General features: G+C 33.9%; 1 protein-coding gene across 3 annotated transcripts in view; it reads left to right on the plus strand.

The window, feature by feature from the left end:
* Nucleotides 1–15,629, plus strand: part of LOC150110206 (thyrotropin-releasing hormone receptor-like) — a 225,053-nt gene extending 209,424 nt beyond the window's left edge. For 2 of the 3 annotated variants that reach the window (XM_090392201.1, XM_090392202.1), the window contains exons 3-4: nucleotides 5,621–5,909; nucleotides 14,541–15,629. In XM_090392201.1, coding sequence (XP_090248327.1) covers nucleotides 5,621–5,909; nucleotides 14,541–14,617 — 366 coding nt within the window. In that variant the 3' untranslated portion in view covers nucleotides 14,618–15,629. The remainder of the gene's footprint in view (nucleotides 1–5,620; nucleotides 5,910–14,540) is intronic. The other variant, XM_090392203.1, reaches the window with a different exon arrangement.
* The last annotated feature ends 6,419 nt before the right edge of the window (nucleotides 15,630–22,048 follow it).

Genomic DNA, 22,048 nt, shown 5'->3' on the forward strand with positions numbered 1-22,048 from the left:
TCAGTTTTAAAAGTAAATTTACACAACAGTCTTTTATTTAAATTACTGAAAAGATATAGCGAATGAATAAAAAATGTTCCTAAGATGGGGTGTGAAGCAGCAGCTGCATAAAGGTTCGTATTATGTAGTGACTTTTCTCTCATACCCAAGGGCGGCTCATGCATAGGCGAAGCACCCCCAATTTTCTCGATATATAAATAGATTTATTAATTTATTTATATTTGCTTGTAATATTTAATTTTATCATCAACAATCCTATACAATTCTCTTATTTTGTATAAAAAATAATAAAAATCCATCTTGTAGCACTTAGGAGGGCGAAGGACGCCAGCAGCACTGTGTTTACCACAGTGCCATATTGCTACGCACGCAAGCATATGCACGTCATAGTGAGATGCGAGCTATTAGCGTAATGCGGCACTGTCCGTCGCGCAGTTCCACTGTTGTTTATATGCAGTTTGCGCCAGTAGTAGAGTGTTCGTAGTGCTTATCGTGTTTACTCCGTCTCTTTAAATATTTGGACATTACAATTAAAGACATAACATTGGTTATAGTTTTTATTTTAGAACATTATTGGGGTTATGATAATGGATTTTATTTTTAAGTAATTTTGAATTATACTAAACTGTATAAATTTATCGATAATAAACAATATTTTTTCATGTTTAATTTTTTTTTAATTTTTACCATAATTTTAATATTTTACCAAACACTCATACACTGTACTTACAGTATGTATGTATAACATCGCCACTGATTTGAATGAAATAATGAATTTGAATGAAATAATTTATTGGAAATAACTACCATAAAACATATTTTTAGTTAATACAACATCTTCGGTATGCTAATAACCAAGTATGCAGTCAAGAACAGAAGGGGTATCTGGATTAATATAAAAGGCAAAATTGTCTGCTATAGCAGACAATTTTGCCGCGTAGTTTAGTCGGAATCGCCGATGTCCTACAGTTGGAAAGACCGGGGCGGGGGGGGGGGGATTCGAATTTCGTCTATGACGAAAAGAACCTTTATAAGAGCTTTATCAACTGAAGGTAAGTTAGCCGGTCTCATACGGAGTTGGCGGGGATTTTTCTTCCTCAAACTCAGGTGTTCATTCTTCAAATTAGCCAGAAGAATACACTTAAAGGACAGACACAACAGACTTTCAGAGCTTTAGTTAATTCGGTTGTAAATCCAAAAACAACAGCCTCCTATATTATTCTTGACTAAGTACTTTTATACACAAACGTAGCAGAAGATTGATATAACTAACAAAATAGCCACAACAATGAAACAACAATGATGCATTGTTTATTTTCCATTTGCTGAACCTATCCATGATTACAACAGAACGTAGTATCTCCATCATTCAAAACAAACTAGTCTCTATGAAGACGTGAGTTAAAATAAGTGGTGAGATCTGATAGAGCAACGTCACACGCACCTCATAATGCTAGCAACAAAACTTTGAAGTAGATAGAAAAACTTTTATTGGATTAATAAGTCCCCCCCCCTTAAATTTTTCTATATTCTGAAAGTCTGATATGTTAATTATCGTGTGGCTTGCAGTATTTACATATATTAATAGCGAAATTTGTAGTCAAACATGAAACTAATAACATTATCTCTTTAGTACAACATGATTTAACGTAGAATTATTCATTATGCGATCCATTGATAATTATTTTAAGAAATCTAAAGGTGAACAGGTTATATATAAAAATAAGTGTGGAACACATTCAACTACAAAGATGCCCGAAGCATTTATAAACATGTCGGTGTGTCGCTTATTAAATATTAGTTTGCTTTTAAATTTACTATAGCAGCGTGGCAGATGTTTTTTCTCCATCATCCTTCTTCTTTTAGCTTGATCGTATTATTATGAGGGGCTCAAACGATGCATGAAATTCTGAAAGAAATTTTTTTTTTATCAGTCATCAGAAACATAGCTGGCTTTGGAAAATTAAATTACGTTTTTTTTTTCTATTAGAATACATTTTTTATCCTTAAAAGTATTTTCTTGTTTTAAAATTAATGACAAACAAAAATTGAATTTCTTAATAGCGACAGGATAAGATAGGGAGCGCTGAATAAATAGTGTAGACACAACAGTCGACCAAATGCAATCTCAAGGGGTTAGATCAGGGATTAATTATGCAAAAGATGGGATATTGAGAGAGCAAACTATAAGAAATAGGCTAAGAATTTAATTTCCATGAAATATTATTTTTGGAACCAACTGACCAAACTTCGTTTTACAGTAAACATGTAGATAAGGATTTCTTTTTCAAGAATCCTTGATGGTGAAACAAACGAAAGAATAAAAAATAAAATCTAATGTTTATCGCTACCCTCAGAGTTTTATTTTTCATTTCCAGACTCGAACTATCTCTTTTCTGTTATCTCTAAGAGTTTATGATACAGCTGGGGTGCAATTACGCAGCCATTTTGTTCGATTTAGCAGTATCTTCTAGTACTTGCTTTTTTTTCCTATTACGTTCGCGATGTGAACATTACGTTGCTATCAATGTCTTCATTTACATCGAGCGGAGATAAAATGTAGACACATGCCAATAAATAACTACAAATACCAGAGATAGAAATAAATGGAATGTATGTAACTCTAATTTACATTGTCAGTTGAAGCACATTTTATCTAAACAGTGAAGCAAACAGACATCGAAATCGAAAAATGTAAATTCTTTTATGGCTTAGGGATGTCAGGATATATCAGAACTGACATGAGTTAAAATGATAATTTATTCTCGGCAATATCTGTTTAAGTATTTCTTCATTAAACTTCATCATCTCGGATAACTAAAAATAATAATAATAATAAAGCACATCGTACATGTTAATAAAAAGTGAACAGAATTCTCAGAAAACAGTAGGTTATCTGTAATTTAAAAGTGACCGCGTGAGTGGCAATATTGTTGCTAGTTATATTGTTATCACTGTTTATATTATTAGGTTTCAGAGAAGCCCAACATTCTCTGAAACCTAATAATATAAACAGTGATCATTTTAATTTTAATAATAATGAGATTTTAGTCAACCATATTTTTAACATTCATCTGGTAAACTACTTGATTACGTGAGCAATATAAACTTTAATGAGATCTGCGCAGGCGGTAATTTCTCTTCATTTTGGCCTACTTTGAAATGATCAAGGAACTATATGGTACTGAGAAAATGTCTGGATTCGAAATTTTCCAAATCGATTATGCTGTATGCTTTATAGAGAACTGAAATCTCAGCTCAATACTCTTCCAGTTTAATTCCGTAGTGGTAAAAATTCTTAGAGAACCATTACAGTGGAAAAGACCAGTAGACTGGTTAGCCAATTGTATAGCGTACTACCCTCTCCAACAAGAAATGAATAAAAAATTGGCATTATATTACCGATTTATAAAATTATACTTTTTTTTTTAAATCGATAGATAAAGTTTAGTTTCTTATAAGACAACAACCAGCTGGCAATAAATAGAGGAGGAACATGAAATTTAGAAGGATTTTTCTGCAATCGATAACTACTTCCATTTGTAATGTGCTGATGCTGCTGTGCCTTCGGGGCAGTATTTCGATCAACGTTCCACATTCTTAAGTACTTTTTAAGATGAGCTGAGCTATAAGAATGGCTGCTCAAAAACCGATAGACCAAACAAAAAAAAATCTAGAAATATCTGCTTATTATTGTTCGATTATAAGATAGAAATATAGTTTAATCTCGGCCAATCGCATGATCTCTTGCGAATGTTTTTCTTTTTCGATCTCTTCCATCCTGAAGTATGTTTATTTTGGAAAAATCGACATTGTATTTTCATTGTAAAACTATTATGATTATATGACTGCATTGTATTTCATTATGTTTTATTAGTTCAACTTTATTAGATTTGTATGAATTCGTTTTAATATCATCAGAATCCTAATCCAAGCGTCTCCGTAGTGCAATTTGAAGCACAATGGGATATTGCGCCTGGCAGGAATCTTAATTCCAAAAACTCTGGGTTTTAATCCCGCATGAAGGCAAATCCGTCACAGAAAATGCCAATTTGCAGACACAAAATGCAGTTAGTGGCTCGTAGATGGCATTAGAAGCAGATGAAAAATAGTGGCGTCATGTGTAGATGGGAGATTGAGTAGTGTGGATGGTGTGTGGTGTGGAGAAGTGTATCCTCCCGCGAATAATGCCGTTATTTTTATTAGCAGAATTGCTGCTGCTGCTGCTAATATTGTGTTGCTAAAATATCAAATAAGAAATTTACATTCTTAACAATTAAAACCCTGTTTAATTGTTATTGTTAGATCAATAATTTAATTGTTAGATCTATCTGGCCGCAATACAGACTTTTGATATAAGATCCAAGGTATTTGTTCTCTTCTCTTCTTTGAATGACGAAATTATTGTCTTGCTCCATAAAAGGAGGGAGGGGATTAAGAGAACTAAAACGACCCTCTGCTCAACTTTGAAATGGAGTACCCACCGTAGATTGCATACGTTCTTATTAGCACTTCAAATGTTTTTAAAGTGTTTATTGGAGGCTGGAGACAGGCTACCAATACTTTTATATTTTAAAAGTTTATATATTTATCTTTACATTATAAAAATATGTACGCTCTTAGCTATCATGTCAAATCTATTTATATGCACTTGTTCTGAAACGGAGCATGGAATTTATTAAAATTCCATTTATTAAAACACACACACACACACACACACACACACACACACACACACACACACACACACACACACACACACACACACACACACACACACACACACACACACTCTTCTTTGATGTATTCCTAAACAACAACAATTACCGAGGCAACTCGTGGTAAAGGTGAATCTATTTTATCTATTTGTATCTATTTTCAGAACTCTTTGGTTTTTAAGTGACAGCTTTTATTTGAACTCACTTCTTATATAAATCTCTGGATATCTAATACGATTTCGACAAAACACGCTGGTCACCAAGTTTGTATTTATTTTAAAATTATGATGTAAGAAATGTCGATTTTTTTATATCTCAGAAGTATCATAAGTTACAGAACGTCTACCCCATTTACCGCTGTTTGTGAGCTGAAGGTTGAAAAGGGAATGTTTATAAATAGCGTTCTTGGTCAAACTATGAAGCATTTTCCATTAACATTCTTCCTATGTTTATCTGCTCTCGTTAGCCAGCGGCAATGATAACCAGGAGCATCGAAAAAACATATCGAGTCGGGGGTTTTGATTGGAAACCCTCCAATGTCGTATTTTCGCCTTTTTATTTTCGCTTTACACTTCCCCAAAGAGGCGAAGTGTGGAACGAAATTATGATAAGCATAAATGCGATAAAAAGAAGAAAAACGGATATAAAATCTTGTTTCTCTTTCAGCCCCTAAAGCTATTTATCATCTCGCGTGCTCTTATCATAATTTATACTTTCGTTTACTCGGTGATGACATATTTAATAATGGTTTTGCTTACAGAATTTACCTCTCTCTCTCTCTCTCTCTCTCTCTCTCTTTTCGTTCTTTCTAATTTCACCCTGTTTCCCTCACATCTTTTCTATCTCTAACTACATTTACTATATTTTCATCCACCATTTCATTTTTTTTTGTTTCTTTTCAGGTTGTGAAGATGTTGGCAGTTGTGGTAGCGGTGTTTGCTACCCTCTGGCTACCCTACCGTGTTCTAGTGGTGTACAACTCTCTGGCCAAACACCGTTATATGGAGCTATGGTTTTTGATGTTCTGCAAGACGATGATTTTTATCAACAGCGCCATCAATCCAATCCTTTACAACGCCATGTCAGTGAAGTTTAGGCGTGCCTTTAAAAGGATGTTATCCTGCGGTAAGAAGGAGCCATACTGTCGCGGTCCTTATTCAAGTGTAGCGGGATCGGTTCGTCATAATCAGAGTATGATCACTACGGCCACGCGTGTTACGTCATGCAAAATAGAACAAATGCAGCAATTACTTTGATTGCATGCATGCATGCATTCTTGCGTGCTGTATGTATGTATGTATGTACGTACATGATGTGTGTGTGTGTGTGTGTGTGTGTGTGTGTGTGTGTGTGTGTGTGTGTGTGTGTGTGTGTGTGTGTGTGTGTGTGTGTGTGTGTGTGTGTGTGTGTGTGTGTGTGTGTGTGTGTGTGTGTATACGATGAATGGGTGTGCTATATTTTTGAAACTCACATCAATATATAATAGTTCCTGGACATAACAAATTATCTCTAAGAGACAAACCGAATTCTCCCATTAAAATTAAATAGATACCGCTGTGATGATGGATAGCGACCATGCACTTTAAGTGATTCAGGGTTAACACAACTCGTGTAATCCAGACACCTGGTAGGAAATTATAATCTTCTATGCGGACTATTTCTTTTCCCAAGTTATAAGACTCAGTGGAGTACACTGATAGGTGTTTTGAATGTTCACCTTTCCAATCATTGTTTACTTATTATGCTGTTGCCAAAATATTGCGTTTTCCAAGAGAATTTAACCTCGACTGCTATGCCACTTGTCTTCATCTGAGATTTTAAGCAATTTCATGGCGTGTTTTGGAAATTGCTTTTTCCCTGTATGGTTGTTCCGAGAGGAATCCGGAGCACCCGGAGGTAATAGCGGTCTTACACACATTTTATTGTAGTCTTAATTAGACAGCCCCTGAGAGGAGAATAATAATAATAATAATAATAATAATAATAATAATAATAATAATAATAATAATAATAATAATAAATCTATGGCTTTTTTTTACCCTCACTCTGATGAGAACGAGCATATCAAAAAAAAAAAAAATTTTTCGGAAGAATAAATGACGAAATTTACAGGATGGTATAAAAATAATTATAACATATATAAGGTAGAACTGAAGATAGATAATCAGAACTTCTCACACATGTGCCAATTTCATAAAAAAAACTATTGTATTTAAAATATCACCAATTTAGAAAAATGTTAAATTTAAAAAGTTTTTAATTTTAAATTTTAAAAATGTATATCTTCACTGCGTGGCGATTAATTAGTGATAGCCAGCTATCTCTTATTGGCTACCAGTGGAGATTGCTCTGCCCACTCAGTTTCCAAAAGTTAGATAGGGCTAAACGGCCTCGCCTACTCCCTATACGGGAACAAAAAGGTGTTAGCTGTTTTTTTTTTTTTTATGATGAAAATATTTTAAACTCCCACAAAAATAGAATGAATTAAATTAAATGTACCCAGTATATCCCCGTCTCTATTCACAACTTAGATTCGGTAAAATATCTGATTATGAAACATTCCATGCACAAAATAATAATAGACAGAGTAGATTCTAAAAGAAATTCTATCAGTTCTTCAGAATGAGATTTCTCTAAACAGGGTCAGTTAAACTCAAGTGTTTCGTTAAATATCCAAGCTTTTCAACATAACAATAATAATGCAAAATAAATACCCCCCCACTACCTTGATATATTTACAGAGACTGCTTATTACAAATAATCATCTCATCACATCAATGACTACACCGCATTTAAACTGAGTTTTTATAGAATACTCTTGCTTTGATGACATATGATGCTTATATTTTCCTCTTGAACAATTAATAATTGCGAATAGACAAACTACAGAAATATTCGGGTATGTATGTTCGCTATATAGTCGTTCCATAGTACAAGCGATGTAAACATTACACCAGCAATTTAAAGCATCTATTCAAGACGAAATTCTTTTCCGATCAATAAGACTGCTTCGTAGAACGATGTATATCCTTCAGATGAATTTTAACAAGTTTGGCTCGAGTAAGTTTTCTATTACAGAACTACGATAATTGGCTAAAATTTCTGAGAAAACTACGTAGAATATTAAAAAGAGACAGATAGAGAAAGAAACGGAAATATTCCGGATAACAACGACGATTATATGAAATCACGAGAGAGAGAGAGAGAGAGAGAGAATGAATGCCTGAGATAACTTTACTTTAGTTCAAATAACGAAGCTTTCTTTTATTGATTCTCGTAAAGCCTAAGATGGCACAACAGATCCCAGGGATCAAATATCGATTGAGATTTAATCAGTGTGCAGGAAAGAAGAGGCTTTGACGCACTCGAGTATAAATGAGAGAATGAAAGATCTCAGTTGAACCTCATTCTATGAACACCGTATTTGGTAGTCTTCCGTTTTCTGTGTGTGTGTGTGTGTGAAGTTTAGAATAGTCAAACGCTGTATGCATCTTAGATAATTATCATGCGATAAAAACGGGTCGATTACGCCTTTCTGCATAGCCAATAAAATACGCGTGGTGCGGCTGATAGGACACAAGCCTCTCGGTTGAGAAGAATCCACGTTTGTAACCTGTTAAAGATGATAGGAATTTTTCTGACACTTTTTAATAAATAGGGAATTTTCTGCTGTCAAAGGGTTTCTTTAGTGCAGTTGACAGCAACTATGTCCTTGTGTTGGTAACCTGGGTTCGAATCCCGTTGCAGTACACGAAGAACAACAAAAATTTAAGATATACAGTCTTATACGACGGTTGTGAGGTTTTGTCTGAAGAAAATGAAGCTTTTAATAATCACAAATTACACAAACCAACCACAGACGACCACACCTCGTGATAATTGTCTTACTAGTTACTCATGCGTAAGTTAAGCAGTCGACCAGCCAGACTTCTTTCATTCAATAAGCACGTAAATATACAGTGTATGTAATGTATTTGTCAATTGTTATCTTAGTTTTCCGGCTATGAATTCTTATTCCTACCAATAAGACATATTTCGCTACACTGATGAAGTTACCCTTCTGGTAATTTTCCTGACACTAAATCTGCAGAAGAAAGATTGGTATTAAGGTTTTTTTCTACTTAGTTCCCGAGTTATTCTATCTTTGCGGGAAGGAAGATCCTTTCCTAACAAAAACTTAAATCTTTAATCCCAGAAATAAATAGAGAAATAAATGAATAAACCTCCTGCACAAGTACAGACGCTATTCCACATAATAATAATAATAATAATAATTTAGGGTCAGGATTACGAGATGACTACGGTTATCTGTCATATCATCTTGCACTTTCGTCTTTACACCCGGCTACAAATCAGACTATCGATTTTGGGAAAAAGAAGAAGGCTTAGAGAGAGAGAGAGAGAGAGAGAGAGAGAGAGAGGATTATTAAGTTATTCAGCTTATTTTCTGCAAATTATGAAAGTGTTAGTTAATAATAATGACATGGTTATCATTTGCCACTATTTTAGTTCACGTCCGTGACTGGGAGTGAGCCTTTATAAATAGCTTTACAATTAAAGTTGCTTGATCTGTCTCGTATGGAAGTGGCAGGATTTATACTTTCAGTTTTTTTTTCTTTTGCACAAGAGACAAACCAGCCGAAGAACCCATTCATTATTGGCATCTTGTCCTTCGTTGCCTCTTCTATAATTTTAACTAATCCTAAATCAACACGTCATTCTGAATGTTTATTCGAAGCCCAGTTGTCTCTGTGTAAGAGAGTGAATTTGTAACAGTGAGAAAATGCGGTACATTTATGTATTATCGTTTCACTGTGAGTTTCTTTTTCTTTTTGAATATTGTTCTCTTTACTAATGACAGGTTAACAATCGATAGTTGTTCTTATTACTTTGAGGAGAAAATACTGCAGGGTAATTTGAATATAAATCACAATCACGTACACTTGGTTGAGCGTACTGTTAAGAGGGCCTAAATCAATATCATTTAATCCTATTGAAAGCGTCAACGTCAACCAAACCTGCCCGTCATATTTAGATAGTCGATTAATCTCTCCTAGAAATCGGTTAAGAGCGGGCTTAGCATTTCCCTAATAACAAACAACACTGCTAGAAAGAAGATCAAAGATTGCGTTGATCGTAAAATATTTTATATAAATTATTATTAGTAGTAATATTGTTATTGTTATTATTAATAATCAACATAGTCACACACACACACACACACACACTCTCTCTCTCTCCTCCCTGTGATGCACATCCGTACATCGTAAATCCACTATTTTAAAAAACAGTATATCTACGCATGCGTGTAGCAGATGCCTGCTCAATCACAATTAAGTTAATAATCTAGATTATTTCTGTAACTTCCAAAACTCAGATTTAAGCATTTTTTTTTCAGAAAATCGCATTTTTATTCCAGTGAACATGTGTAATATTTGTTTCATATTGGAACTCTAGTGTTAAAATTTCAAATCCGTTTTTGTCAACTCAATAGAACAAATCGTTTTATGATGAATGTAAATTTTAATCAAGTGCAGTTATGCATTGTTATCTCTCTCTGTATGAAATTAATTATTAAATGTAGTAACTAAGAAATTTGGTATTATTTTCTCTGTTTTAATGTTTTAATTATTTTCTCTGTTTTATATTTAGAAGAAATCATCAGCGCCATCTTTATGCATCCGATTTATCATCTATGGTTCCTAGCAATGAAAGATGATAAAAAATGTCATAGATGAATTTTAATTTGAACAGAAAATGCTATTGTAAAAAATTCAATTGACATAAAAAGGAAAGGCAGTTTATTTATTTTTATTAAATGTGGAAAAGTTAAATAGGCACCCTTAGCATTTTTTCAACGTGATCTTTATCGCTTTACGAAAGCATTTATTAAGTTAATCTGCGAAGTTCTGAGGGAAAAAAAGTTGCATTGTCTTTTTTTTTTCCCTGCTGTCAAGTATTCCTTGTTTCTCTGACTTCGTCGACACTTGAGAAATGATTATTTTAGAAGATATAAAAAGAAATGACAATCACCTGGGGTGGGTGAAGTGAATGACAAATTTCAAAAAAAAAAAAAAACATCGTATTATTTCGTACCGACTTCGCTGCCTATATACAACCCTTCGTGGAAATTCTATTTGTAGAAATCAACCCACTCATGCAGTGGCCACCGGTGAAAATTTTAAGTGGGGGTACTGTGTATACAAAATAAAAAGAAAAAAATATTTTTTCCTAATCAGTGACCAATTTATTAATAAATAAATTTACATATTAAAAAATTGCTTTATTAAAAATATTTCACCCTCACCACGAACAAACAACAATAATAAAAGTTTCGTATCTCGGCGAAATAACGCGCGCAAGCATACGATACACTGCCCAAACGGCAGTGTCGGAATTACTTGTAACGTGCAATGAGAAGCGTAAACGAATATCGGCGAGTCTAGCTGCAATTGGCTGAATGTGATAATTCCGACACTGCGTTAGATCGCAATGCATTTGTTTCGTAATCTAAAGCGTTAATCGAACAATTCCAATTATTAACTATTCAATCACTATCGAAACATTAGCTGTAACCTTTAACATGTTGAATTGCATTTATATAATGTTGTAAGCATCGTTATTATTTATAAACACAAACAAAATTTAATCTTTTCATTTTTTCCTTGGGAGTGCTGCAGTGTTGCGGCCCGTGTTTATGCACGGACCGCCACTGCTCTCATGTCTATACACATATTAGACCAGTATAAGCAGTTACTGACTTCAACAGATGAATGATTGTTGGTGTCAGGAACCCCATGACTGAGTTCTTTAGGGTACCGATTGCTATTTTTATGTAAACTTTTAAAAATATTTGGCTGTAATTCTCTCTCTCTCTCATTCTCTCTCTCTCTCTCATTCTCTCTCTCTCTCTCTCTCTCTCTCTCTCTCTCTCTCTCTCTCTCTCTCTCTCTCTCTCTCTCTCTCTCTCTCTCTCTCTCTCTCTATTTCTCTAATCTTTCGAAACACGGGCACATAAATAGCTTTAATTGAATAGTTCGAACACGGATTTTCTAAAACAGAATCGGTTTGTTTAACTGTATTGTCATAAATCTTGAAAGCTTTCTATTTTCCACTGTAACTAGTCGCGAGGAAGGGAAAACTGTTCATAAATTCAAAGTCCGTCGTCGGCTTTTATGGAATTTTTACTCGCCTGATCGGACTAGCGAATAGTAGACATTACTGTAAACAGAAAGGGTTGGTTACTCGCTGTTCAGCGCTGCAGAACAAAATCCAATAAATGGAAAGCTAGAAGTATTATGTGCAAAAGACAAAATTTATTTCAGAAAGTAATTGATTGGCAAACTTCGTCAACACACGCGTACGTATCTAAGCTCAGATTTCACATCACTTTTAAAATTTATCCTTAGTTTAACTGAGCTCTTCTCTCTCCCCATCCCTCACTCCATTAGCTGTCAGGCATAACATTTGTTCGCGAGAGCTAATTCGTTTTACCAGAACTCTGCTTGTACTTTCATGATCTCGTAAAAGGAATTTCGAGTTGACTACTAATAAGGAATAAATGCCTGGAACAAGAATCTTGTCAAAACAACCGGAAATTGCCAGAATTACATCGTAGAAAGAGTGGAGATAATCGTGAAGATCTAGTTTACATTTATTCGCATTTTCAACAAGTTTCCTAACGCACAATTACGCTAATAAAATGGAAGAATGAGTTGTGAATTCCTCAGTTAGATTGATAGCAATGGAAAAAAAAAACTAAATTAATGAATTTTTAATTTCCATTCTATTAATAGAATTCTTCAAAGAATTTGACACGTTGCTGCAATAAATATCGAGAGTTCACAGCAGTTTTGAGTGCAAGAAAACTAAACAAAAAAGCGATATTTTTGCGTCAAAAATAACTCAATAAATTGAAAATTAGAAAAAATTGAAAACAGTCATAAGAATTGTAAAAAAATCATCATAAATATGTTTAAAACGTCTTAAAACTTCATATATAAAGATTTTAATATTGAGTTAAGGGGATAATAAATCCCTCATTATTTGAAATCCGGATACGAAACTCGGAGATCGAAATCTATCGAAATCTAAGTTTAATGCCGAAGAACTATCGGCCAGTCCAAGCTTAAGGCAACACCAGGGTAGTTGATACCCAATGCCGATAGTTCTTCGGCATGAAACTCTTAGGTTTCGATCTCCGAGTTTCGTATCCGGCTTTAAAATAATGAGGGATTTATTATCCCCTTAACTTAATTTACGCCACCGAAAAAATAGCCTCTTGGCTCTTTATCACAGTAAAGATTTTAATATGTTAAAAGTAAGGTATGACACTAAAATTAAATTTTAAAAAAAATAAATTAGAATTTTTATCTTTTATTTAAAATTTGTTTGTATATTTAAACGTTTTAATTTTTTAACTATAAAATATGGATGTATGTATATAATTTGCAATTTTATTTTATTAATTAGATAAAATAATAATAATTTCGATATTGTACTTTAGTAATTTATTATGCACTAACCAAGAGTTTACTTATTGACGATTTAACTTACATGATGGGGCTTCATTTATTTGCTCGGATCGGAAGAGAGAATACCCTTGGAGGGTAATGGATGGCAATGGTGTAGCCAATGAAGTTCTAACTGAGACTCGGCTATTGATGTTACCCTCTTGCCATGATCAGAGCTTTTATATAGCTCAATAATAGCTCAATAACACCTTATCCCTACGCTGTCCTCTACAGATAACGGGGAAGATGAAAAGCATTTTTGCTTCGCACCTTTAAGCCAGTCCTTATAAGGACTAAGATTTATTTGCTGATGTAACCGCATGGCAAAGCCCGGCACAGAATGGAATTCGACCGTGAGATGCGGTGATTAATACCCTTGGAGGGTAATGGATGGCAATGCTGTAGCCAATGAAGTTGTAGCTCAGGCTCGGCTATTCCTGTTATCCTCCTGCCATGATCACAGCTTTAATAGCTCAATAACGCCTTATCCCTACACTGTTCTCTACAGATAACGGGGATTATGAAAAGCATTCTTGCTTCGCCCCTTTACGCCAGTCCTTATAAGGACTATAAGATTTAATCATTGTGGATGGAGATGCGGTGATTAATACTCTTGGAGAGTAATGGATGGCAATGCTGTAGCCAAGGTAATTCTAACTGAGGTTGGCTATTGCTGTTACCCTCCTGCCATGATCAGAGCTTTAATAGCACAATATCAGAGCTTTAATAGCTCAATATCACCTTATCCCTACATTGTCCTCTACAGATAACGGGGAATAATATATATATATAATATATATAATATTAATATATATATATATATATAATAAGTATGAAATATAGTAGATCCTTAATATCCTCCATTTTAATAAATATTAATAAGGTTCGTAAAAATCTCTCTCAGCAACTATATCATAAAGTCCGAATAATAAAACAGAAAAAATTTTCATATAAAATTATATTTTAATTTAATAGGATTTAAAAAAAATAGGTGTTTCAAAATTCTGAAAAATAGCAATTTAAAATATTACGTAATAAAAATTTTAATAACTGTTTAAGGAAGGTAAGGATAAAATTCAAATGAGGGGGGGGGATAAGTTCGATCCCAAAAATTAGAATAGCATCGAAACAAAAGTCAAAATCAGTCATAAAACTACAAAAAATAAATAAGATTATATCCATCATATCCAGATGCATATATTTATTTTATTTTATACCGAAAACAATGTTTGTGTTTGTAATGATCCTTTTACCTACCATGTTGTTCGTATTGCGCATACTAACTATTCCTTTTTTGTAATCCCTTTAGGGAAAGAAGCCAGAGCGCATGTTCCAACCAGATACACAACAACTGTTACCACTGCACTAGGTGATGATGCCGTGTGATCCTGTGCACGAGCTTGTGTTCCTGTATCTCCCTGCTCTTTGTCCCTCCTCCGTTTGGTCTTCTGTAACCCTTCTGCCAAGTTCTGTTATGCTAATGTTCCTTTTCTTACATTATCATATGGTAGCATCAAGTTCCAGCACCAACTGCTCAGTTACTTGATAATTATTAGCTATCGTTCTCCCCATCTGCTTCCATGTATACCAAAGCGCTTCTCTGACAATGCGGAGACTGCAATTAATTCGTGTTCCTATGCTATTGAAATTCCCATTGTTATTGGCCATTCCCATTCCAGCCATGATTATTTGAATGCATAGCTATTTTAATTATACGATATATTCTTATGAATTATTCATTTCTTATTCAGATGTATAAATTAAACTGAAATATGTAATTCTAACAACGATTGAAATAAAAACGAAGTTTTATAATCCTATTCTATTAGAGCAATGATTATAGCTGATTCTGACAACAATTAAAATGAATCATCTGATAATTTATGAACTTGCCTTAGTATTCATTTGTTAAAATAGACACGAAGGCATTTCCTATTAAAACAATCATATTATTAATTTCATTGTTGTCATTTTTATTGAAATCAACCATAACCATTGTTTATCGTAATTATTACATTTATCCTCGTGAATCAAATATAAATTTTAAATAAATAAGCAGTGCGATTTTAAAAAAAGAAACAAATGAGTGAAAAATGAATTATTTTAATTTTGCACCATATAATCATGGCTGCGTTTGTGGTAAGGCCAGCTTCTAAATGTTGTTTTGCACGAAAAACCCCTGATGTGTGCATTTGCCTTGTCGTATTAAGTAGTAAAAACCCTTTGCTGTGTAATGTAGAAAAAACGTTTGTGGTTTGTATAAATGTGCTATGAAACCTTCGTAGTTGCCCTGAATTGCTTTATAATGAACAAGTGGGTAAATTAGTTTCATTACCTAAATTCACACCCTTCAATAATAAATACACCAAGGATTATCTACAAATACACTATACTACACAATTTATGTCTTATTCACTTCTTATTAATCAGTATATTTACTCAGATCACGTAATAATTTTCAATAACTATAACAGTATGCACCAGTTTTTGAATTACATTTTGCTAATAGATTATTAGCAATGAGATTTTGCTCTTCTGACAAAAATTAACAAATTAGCGATAGATATTATGCTCTTTTTGACAAAATAAGTTGTATACAAACTGAGCATACTGCATTTATAATTTTTATCTAATTAAAATATTTACTTAAAGAAAAAAAGCGTATTAATAATGCATTTGCCTTAATATACATCAATTTCCTTCCTAGTCAAGTTAGGGAATAATAATAATAAATAGTGGATGACAACAATTAAATACTAGCTGTCTGACCATTGTTAAGAAACATTTCCCTACATAACCTTATATAACAATGTACACTCATGAACCAAAATATTATGACCACCTAGCCTGTTTCCGGGCAACCAAAGTACACGTGGTTGACCGGAAACAGGCCGGTGGTGACATTTTCTGGAATGCGGATTGTTTTCATGGATATCACTCGATCCTTATATCCCTACTGGACACATTTTGATCGTTAATTCTTGCAAGGGAATTATTTTGGAACCAGGTATTGTCACCCCACGTGGCGACAATATGCCCCGATGGATCTGAACTGTTCCAGCACAACTCCTCATGTCACAGTAAGAGCATAGCCGATGGGATTCACATCAATTCTCTTGATGTGAATCCCATCGAACATTTGTGGGATCGTAGCATCTACCGGTTAACGGTGCCTCCGGGACGTTCTGTCTAGTTAGTTCCGAATACATCACGAAACTTTCTGTAGTAAGTGGAATCAAAGCCGAGACGGTTGCAAAGGCTACCTCGGCCAAAGGAAGCCCAATAGGCTACCAGGTAGGTCGTTATAATGTTTTGATTCATGAGTGCATTCTGTAATGCCAACTGTATGCTTCTGCTCTATATATTTGCTATTTCGCAAGCTATATTGTCGAGGTAAACATACTCATCACTATCCTTTATAAGTGTACTTGTAAACTCTTTTGAAAAATCCATTGCGTAGTGGAAAGTTATGGAAATCGAAATGCATCATAACGTAAGTCAACTATGGCTTCATTTAGAATTAAACTCTCTCTCGAATAACTTTTCAGTTTGTGAAAATGAGCGAAAGGAATATTTAAACACTCTTTTCCACTGCCTTAATGATTAAGACGCAAATTCTACCTTGTTAATGAAGATGTCTTTGAATTAATTAAACTTTTATGGATCGTTAAACGGACTACATTAATGAGTTAAGAAACTAAAGCGTTGCAAATTATTTATATGATTACTCACTGCAAAAAAAAGAAACCAAACAGTTGCTAAAACATTTAATATCTTCTTACCTTTCACTTTAATCTCTTCCAAAAACTGGTTAAAAAATTAAACATAAATAAAATTAGAATTAAACGTGACTTTCGTGAGAAAATGGAGAGCAAGAAATTGGGTTTAAGTTTCTACCCTAATGGACAGAGGAAAAACAAACCAGTGAGAATTAATAGGCATCTATTTTAGCTTAAATCAATTCTGCGCATGAGCAATATTGTTAAATGAGTGTTCATCTATTTTATAACAAAATATAGAAAGAAACAATATTTTCTTTTGAAACTCTTAAAGATTTTCTATATTTGACTATAAAATATGAATGGATCCATAATAAACTACAATACAATATATTAAATATTATTTTAATAAAAGTTAGAATTAAACGTGACTTTCGTGAGAAAATGGAGAGCAAGAAATTCGGTTTAAGTTTCTACCCTAATGGACAGAGAAAAACAAACTAGTGAGAATTAATAGGCATCTATTTTAGCTTAAATCAATTCTGCGCATGAGCAATATTGTTAAATGAGTGTTCATCTATTTTTTAACAATATATAGAAAGAAACAATATTTTCTTCTGAAACTTTTAAAGATTTTCTATATTTGACTATAAAATATGAATGGATCTATAATAAACTAAAATATGAGATATTAAATGTTATTTTAATAAAGTAATCCTCTTACTATTTTGATATTAAATAGTAATTTTATATGAAATCTCCTTCATATCATTAATACTTCGTATAGAGATTGTGTATATTATTTGTATTCTGTTTGCTATTCAATATGCATTTGTGGTTAGAAATGGCAGAATACCGATGGCATCAATTGCACAATCATATTAAAAATGAAGATATTAGAAAGAAACTGGACATTGCTAACACGTTCAAAAATGTGTCAGCAGAGCTAAAGTAGAGTGGTACGGTCTATTAAAAAGGATGGGTGAAGAAAGGCTAGCAAAACAGGTGTTTGATGCCAAGATGACAGTAAAGAGACCTAAAGGAAGACCAAGATGTTGGTGGAGTGATACAGTCAGAAGTGCCTTAGAAGCACGAAATGTTAGATATGATACTATTGGAGTTCTCACAAGTAATAGATTGATTTCTAGGAAAATTGTTGATAGGAGATTAATAATAATGTTAATCATGTAGTGCTGTCATAGTAGCACCCTTGAGGGTACATATCACGAAATTGATGATGATGATGGTAAATAAAGGTATTGAGTTGGCAAACCAAGGAAAATCAAAATTAGCAGAGACAGAATTGCGAGTACTATACTTCAAAGAATTTCCTTACAAAAAAAAAAAAAATTCTCTAACCGATATTTTTTTATCTCAAGTATATACAGGGTGTTCGGGATAAATTTGACAGTTTCGTAAGGAAAAAGAAAATCTTCTTTGTATCTATTAAATTTAATGAATTGACAAAAAAACATTACAGGCAGAGTTAATTACAATACTATCAACAAGATTTACTCAAAATAACCACCATTAGCATCGATCACAGCTTCAATTCTGCTTCGGAACCTCGAACAAGCTGATGCTACAGTCTCCCTGGGAAGGGCCGCAAAAACTGTTTTAATTTTATCCATTAACTGGGCTTTTGTATTACTGGAAGTGCGATTGATGTCTTTTTCAACTGCGCCCCATACAAAATAATCCATGGGGTTAAGGTCTGGGGAGTTTGGAGGCCAAACATTTGGACTGGTGAAGTCGTAGAAATTTTCAGACAACCATTTTTGACTTTTCCCAGAGGTGTGGCAAGGGGCCGAATCCTGCTGCCATACATACAGCCTACCATTGGCTACCCTTGTTATCCAGGGCTTGACTACAGTTAGCAACTCCACGAACAAAGCCCGAATTCCAATGCCAGGGTTCTTCAACACCTGTTCCTGCAGATTTGCGAGGAATTCTGCTGTACGAACGCAATCAGATCGTCTGCTAGGGATCTTTCTTCTTGCTACATCCTCGTAGTCACCATTGCAAGTCTCTAGTTCATTCCTGATTGTTTTTACTGTATTCAGGGAGCATTGGGCAGCAGTCGTAATATCCTTATTTTGATGGCGGGCACGAATCATCATGATACAAGTTATTCTCTTCCATGATTCAGGTGGGTTCCAGCTATCCATCCTTTCTGACATCTTGTATATGAATGAAGAAGGGTCCAAACTTTTAAATGAAGAGAAGTGTGTGTTAATACATGTAACTTACGGAAAAATATAATTAATTATAAATATGTCAAATTTATCGCGAACACCCTGTATATATATATATATAACAGGGTTCTTCAACACCTGTTCCTGCAGATTTGCGAGGAATTCTGCTGTACGAACGCAATCAGATCGTCTGCTAGGGATCTTTCTTCTTGCTACATCCTCGTAGTCACCATTGCAAGTCTCTAGTTCATTCCTGATTGTTTTTACTGTATTCAGGGAGCATTGGGCAGCAGTCGTAATATCCTTATTTTGATGGCGGGCACGAATCATCATGATACAAGTTATTCTCTTCCATGATTCAGGTGGGTTCCAGCTATCCATCCTTTCTGACATCTTGTATATGAATGAAGAAGGGTCCAAACTTTTAAATGAAGAGAAGTGTGTGTTAATACATGTAACTTACGGAAAAATATAATTAATTATAAATATGTCAAATTTATCGCGAACACCCTGTATATATATATATGATCTACGATAGTAGCTATTTAAATTAGTGCCAGGCAGTATTGGAATAAGCATAAAAGTAATTTTCTTAATTCAAAATCTCCAAAACTTTATCTTCTATTCCAAGATACACCAAACATCATTCGCTTCTTATAAAGATTGCTTATTTAATATACATTTAAATCCAGTTACGCTAACTTTAAATTCATGTGTTAGTTATTAAGATGTTGAAAAGCAACAAACAAATAAATAAAAAAAAAAGCTAAAGAAGATATATTATGAAGGTTTCAGTAAAAGAACTATTAAAAATTACTTTATTTAATTAAGATCAGTTCACTTATTGTATTATTGTCAATTTATTTCCCTTCCCCCAAGATTTCCTCCCAATATATGCTTCGGCTTCTTCATATTCATGATGATAATCAGTGCTGCTATAGATTATTTGATTTTTACTGAAGGTATCTTGAGAGTGACTGCGGAAACATACGCTGATTACTACAGAGTATGCAAAAACTATTGTTACCATAGAAACAGAAAGGATGATTTCACATTTGTCTAAGCCAACAACAAACAAAACCTTTTCATAATATAGAGGATTTTATTATATTAGTCTCTTTCTTCACTTACTTTTAACACAATGTAGCTCAGTTGCTATAGACGAAGCCTTTAGGTCGAATGGATCTGGGTTCGATTCCCGTCTGCAACGCTAGAAAATGTATCAGATATTTTCGACTAAACGTGAGTTAGCCGCTCTCATACAGATGTTTTTTTTTTTCCTCCGTATGACTCAGGTTTTTCATTCCTCAAAACAGGCAGACTGGCCTGTGACCACATAGATTTACGGGCATAGAACATTACGGGGAATGATGGTAATAACCTCAATTGGCCTACGGCTAGGAAGTAGTAACTTCTGACCCATACCTCATCTCGAATCCAAATGCCAATACTCGTATCCTATATACTCTCACGTCAACATTTTCATTAAGTGTACATTTTAACTTTTCCAAAATTACCAATGTCTGATTTGCAATCAATGCTTTCGCAAAATGACGTTTGAAAAAATGTATAAAATCACTTTCGCAATGGAAGAAAAAGATACATCCAGTGTACTTACATGGCTACTGAAAATAACTGACCTGGATAACGATTGCATGCTATTTTCAGAGCATAGTCCCTTCGTAAGTAAACACACTTCTTGCGATGTGCATTGCTTTGATTCCATCTGCAAAGAAACCTGCATCTTGAATGCCAAAAATAATCTCTTTATGTTACAAATGACGTCATTATCCAAGGCATCTTAAGTACAAGTTAGGTTGTTTTTTTTTTCCCAAGTTAGAAAAGAGATAATAATGACACTAAATTTCGTCATTCTAATCCACCTCCTCTATACTTAAGTTACAAACTTCAACCTCCCACTTCTATGCATTAAATGAAGTTAATTTGAATGAAACTTCTCAATAAGTCTTACTTGTTTTATAAGTCAGTTATAGCGTGTTATTCAGAGACTAATTTGTTTTCGAGTGACTTATTTACAAAGAACCGGAATGGAAAACACGTGCTATAGACAGATACCTCTTAAAGATGAAATCCCTAAAGGAAATTTCATTTTAAACTAAGAGCCAAAGTTTTTTTTTTCTTATTAATAAATGTTGATTTATTAAATCAAGTTTATTAAATGTTTCGAGTTTACCTGTCACATGTAAATCCGATTAGGAGTTCAGCAATTTATTGCATTTCAACGTAAAGTAGAAGGTGGATATTTATAAATGAAAAATAGCGATGTGTCGCAATGAATTCAGTTGTTTACACATTTCATATATTTAACTCTGTTCCGACTAAATATTCTGTTATCTGACGACTACCATCTCCGACTAATCAAGAAACACATCAACAAGTTAACTTGTTTAGGCTTTACAACCTCTTGTGAGGCTATAAAAACCTATGATGTGTGGTAGAGTTTTATATATACAGTATAGTTAAAAAAAAAAACTGCCCTGGAGACCAAGCTGGAACTCTTTTTAATTCACTTCAGGCCTAGGATTATTAACTCAGAGAACGAAAATCCTTGTTCGGGCATGGACTTCCAATAAATCCATATTTTTCATAGTCTGTCTTTTTCATAATCTTTATATATGAGATTCAGCTAAAAGTATGATTCATTTTGTCAGCATTAATATCGCATGTGGAAACAGTCATTTACAGAGCAGGATATCGTAATCAAACAGGAGCTTATAAACGTTTTGATGGAGTCGGTACCAATGTAGATGTGCACAGCACTAGACTAGACCCTCACTGCGCATCATCAGTGAACATGGCAACGGCTAATATTCAATCTCTTTCTTGATGAACAAAATTTCCTGGTATGTTTCATCGAAGCACAGCAGAAGTAATGCAATTAA

This window comes from Typopeltis vanoorti, chromosome 1, assembly GCF_054136105.1.
Source record: "Typopeltis vanoorti isolate ZY-2024b chromosome 1, IOZ_Tvanoo_1.0, whole genome shotgun sequence".
Classification (NCBI taxonomy): Eukaryota; Metazoa; Arthropoda; class Arachnida; order Uropygi; family Thelyphonidae; genus Typopeltis; species Typopeltis vanoorti.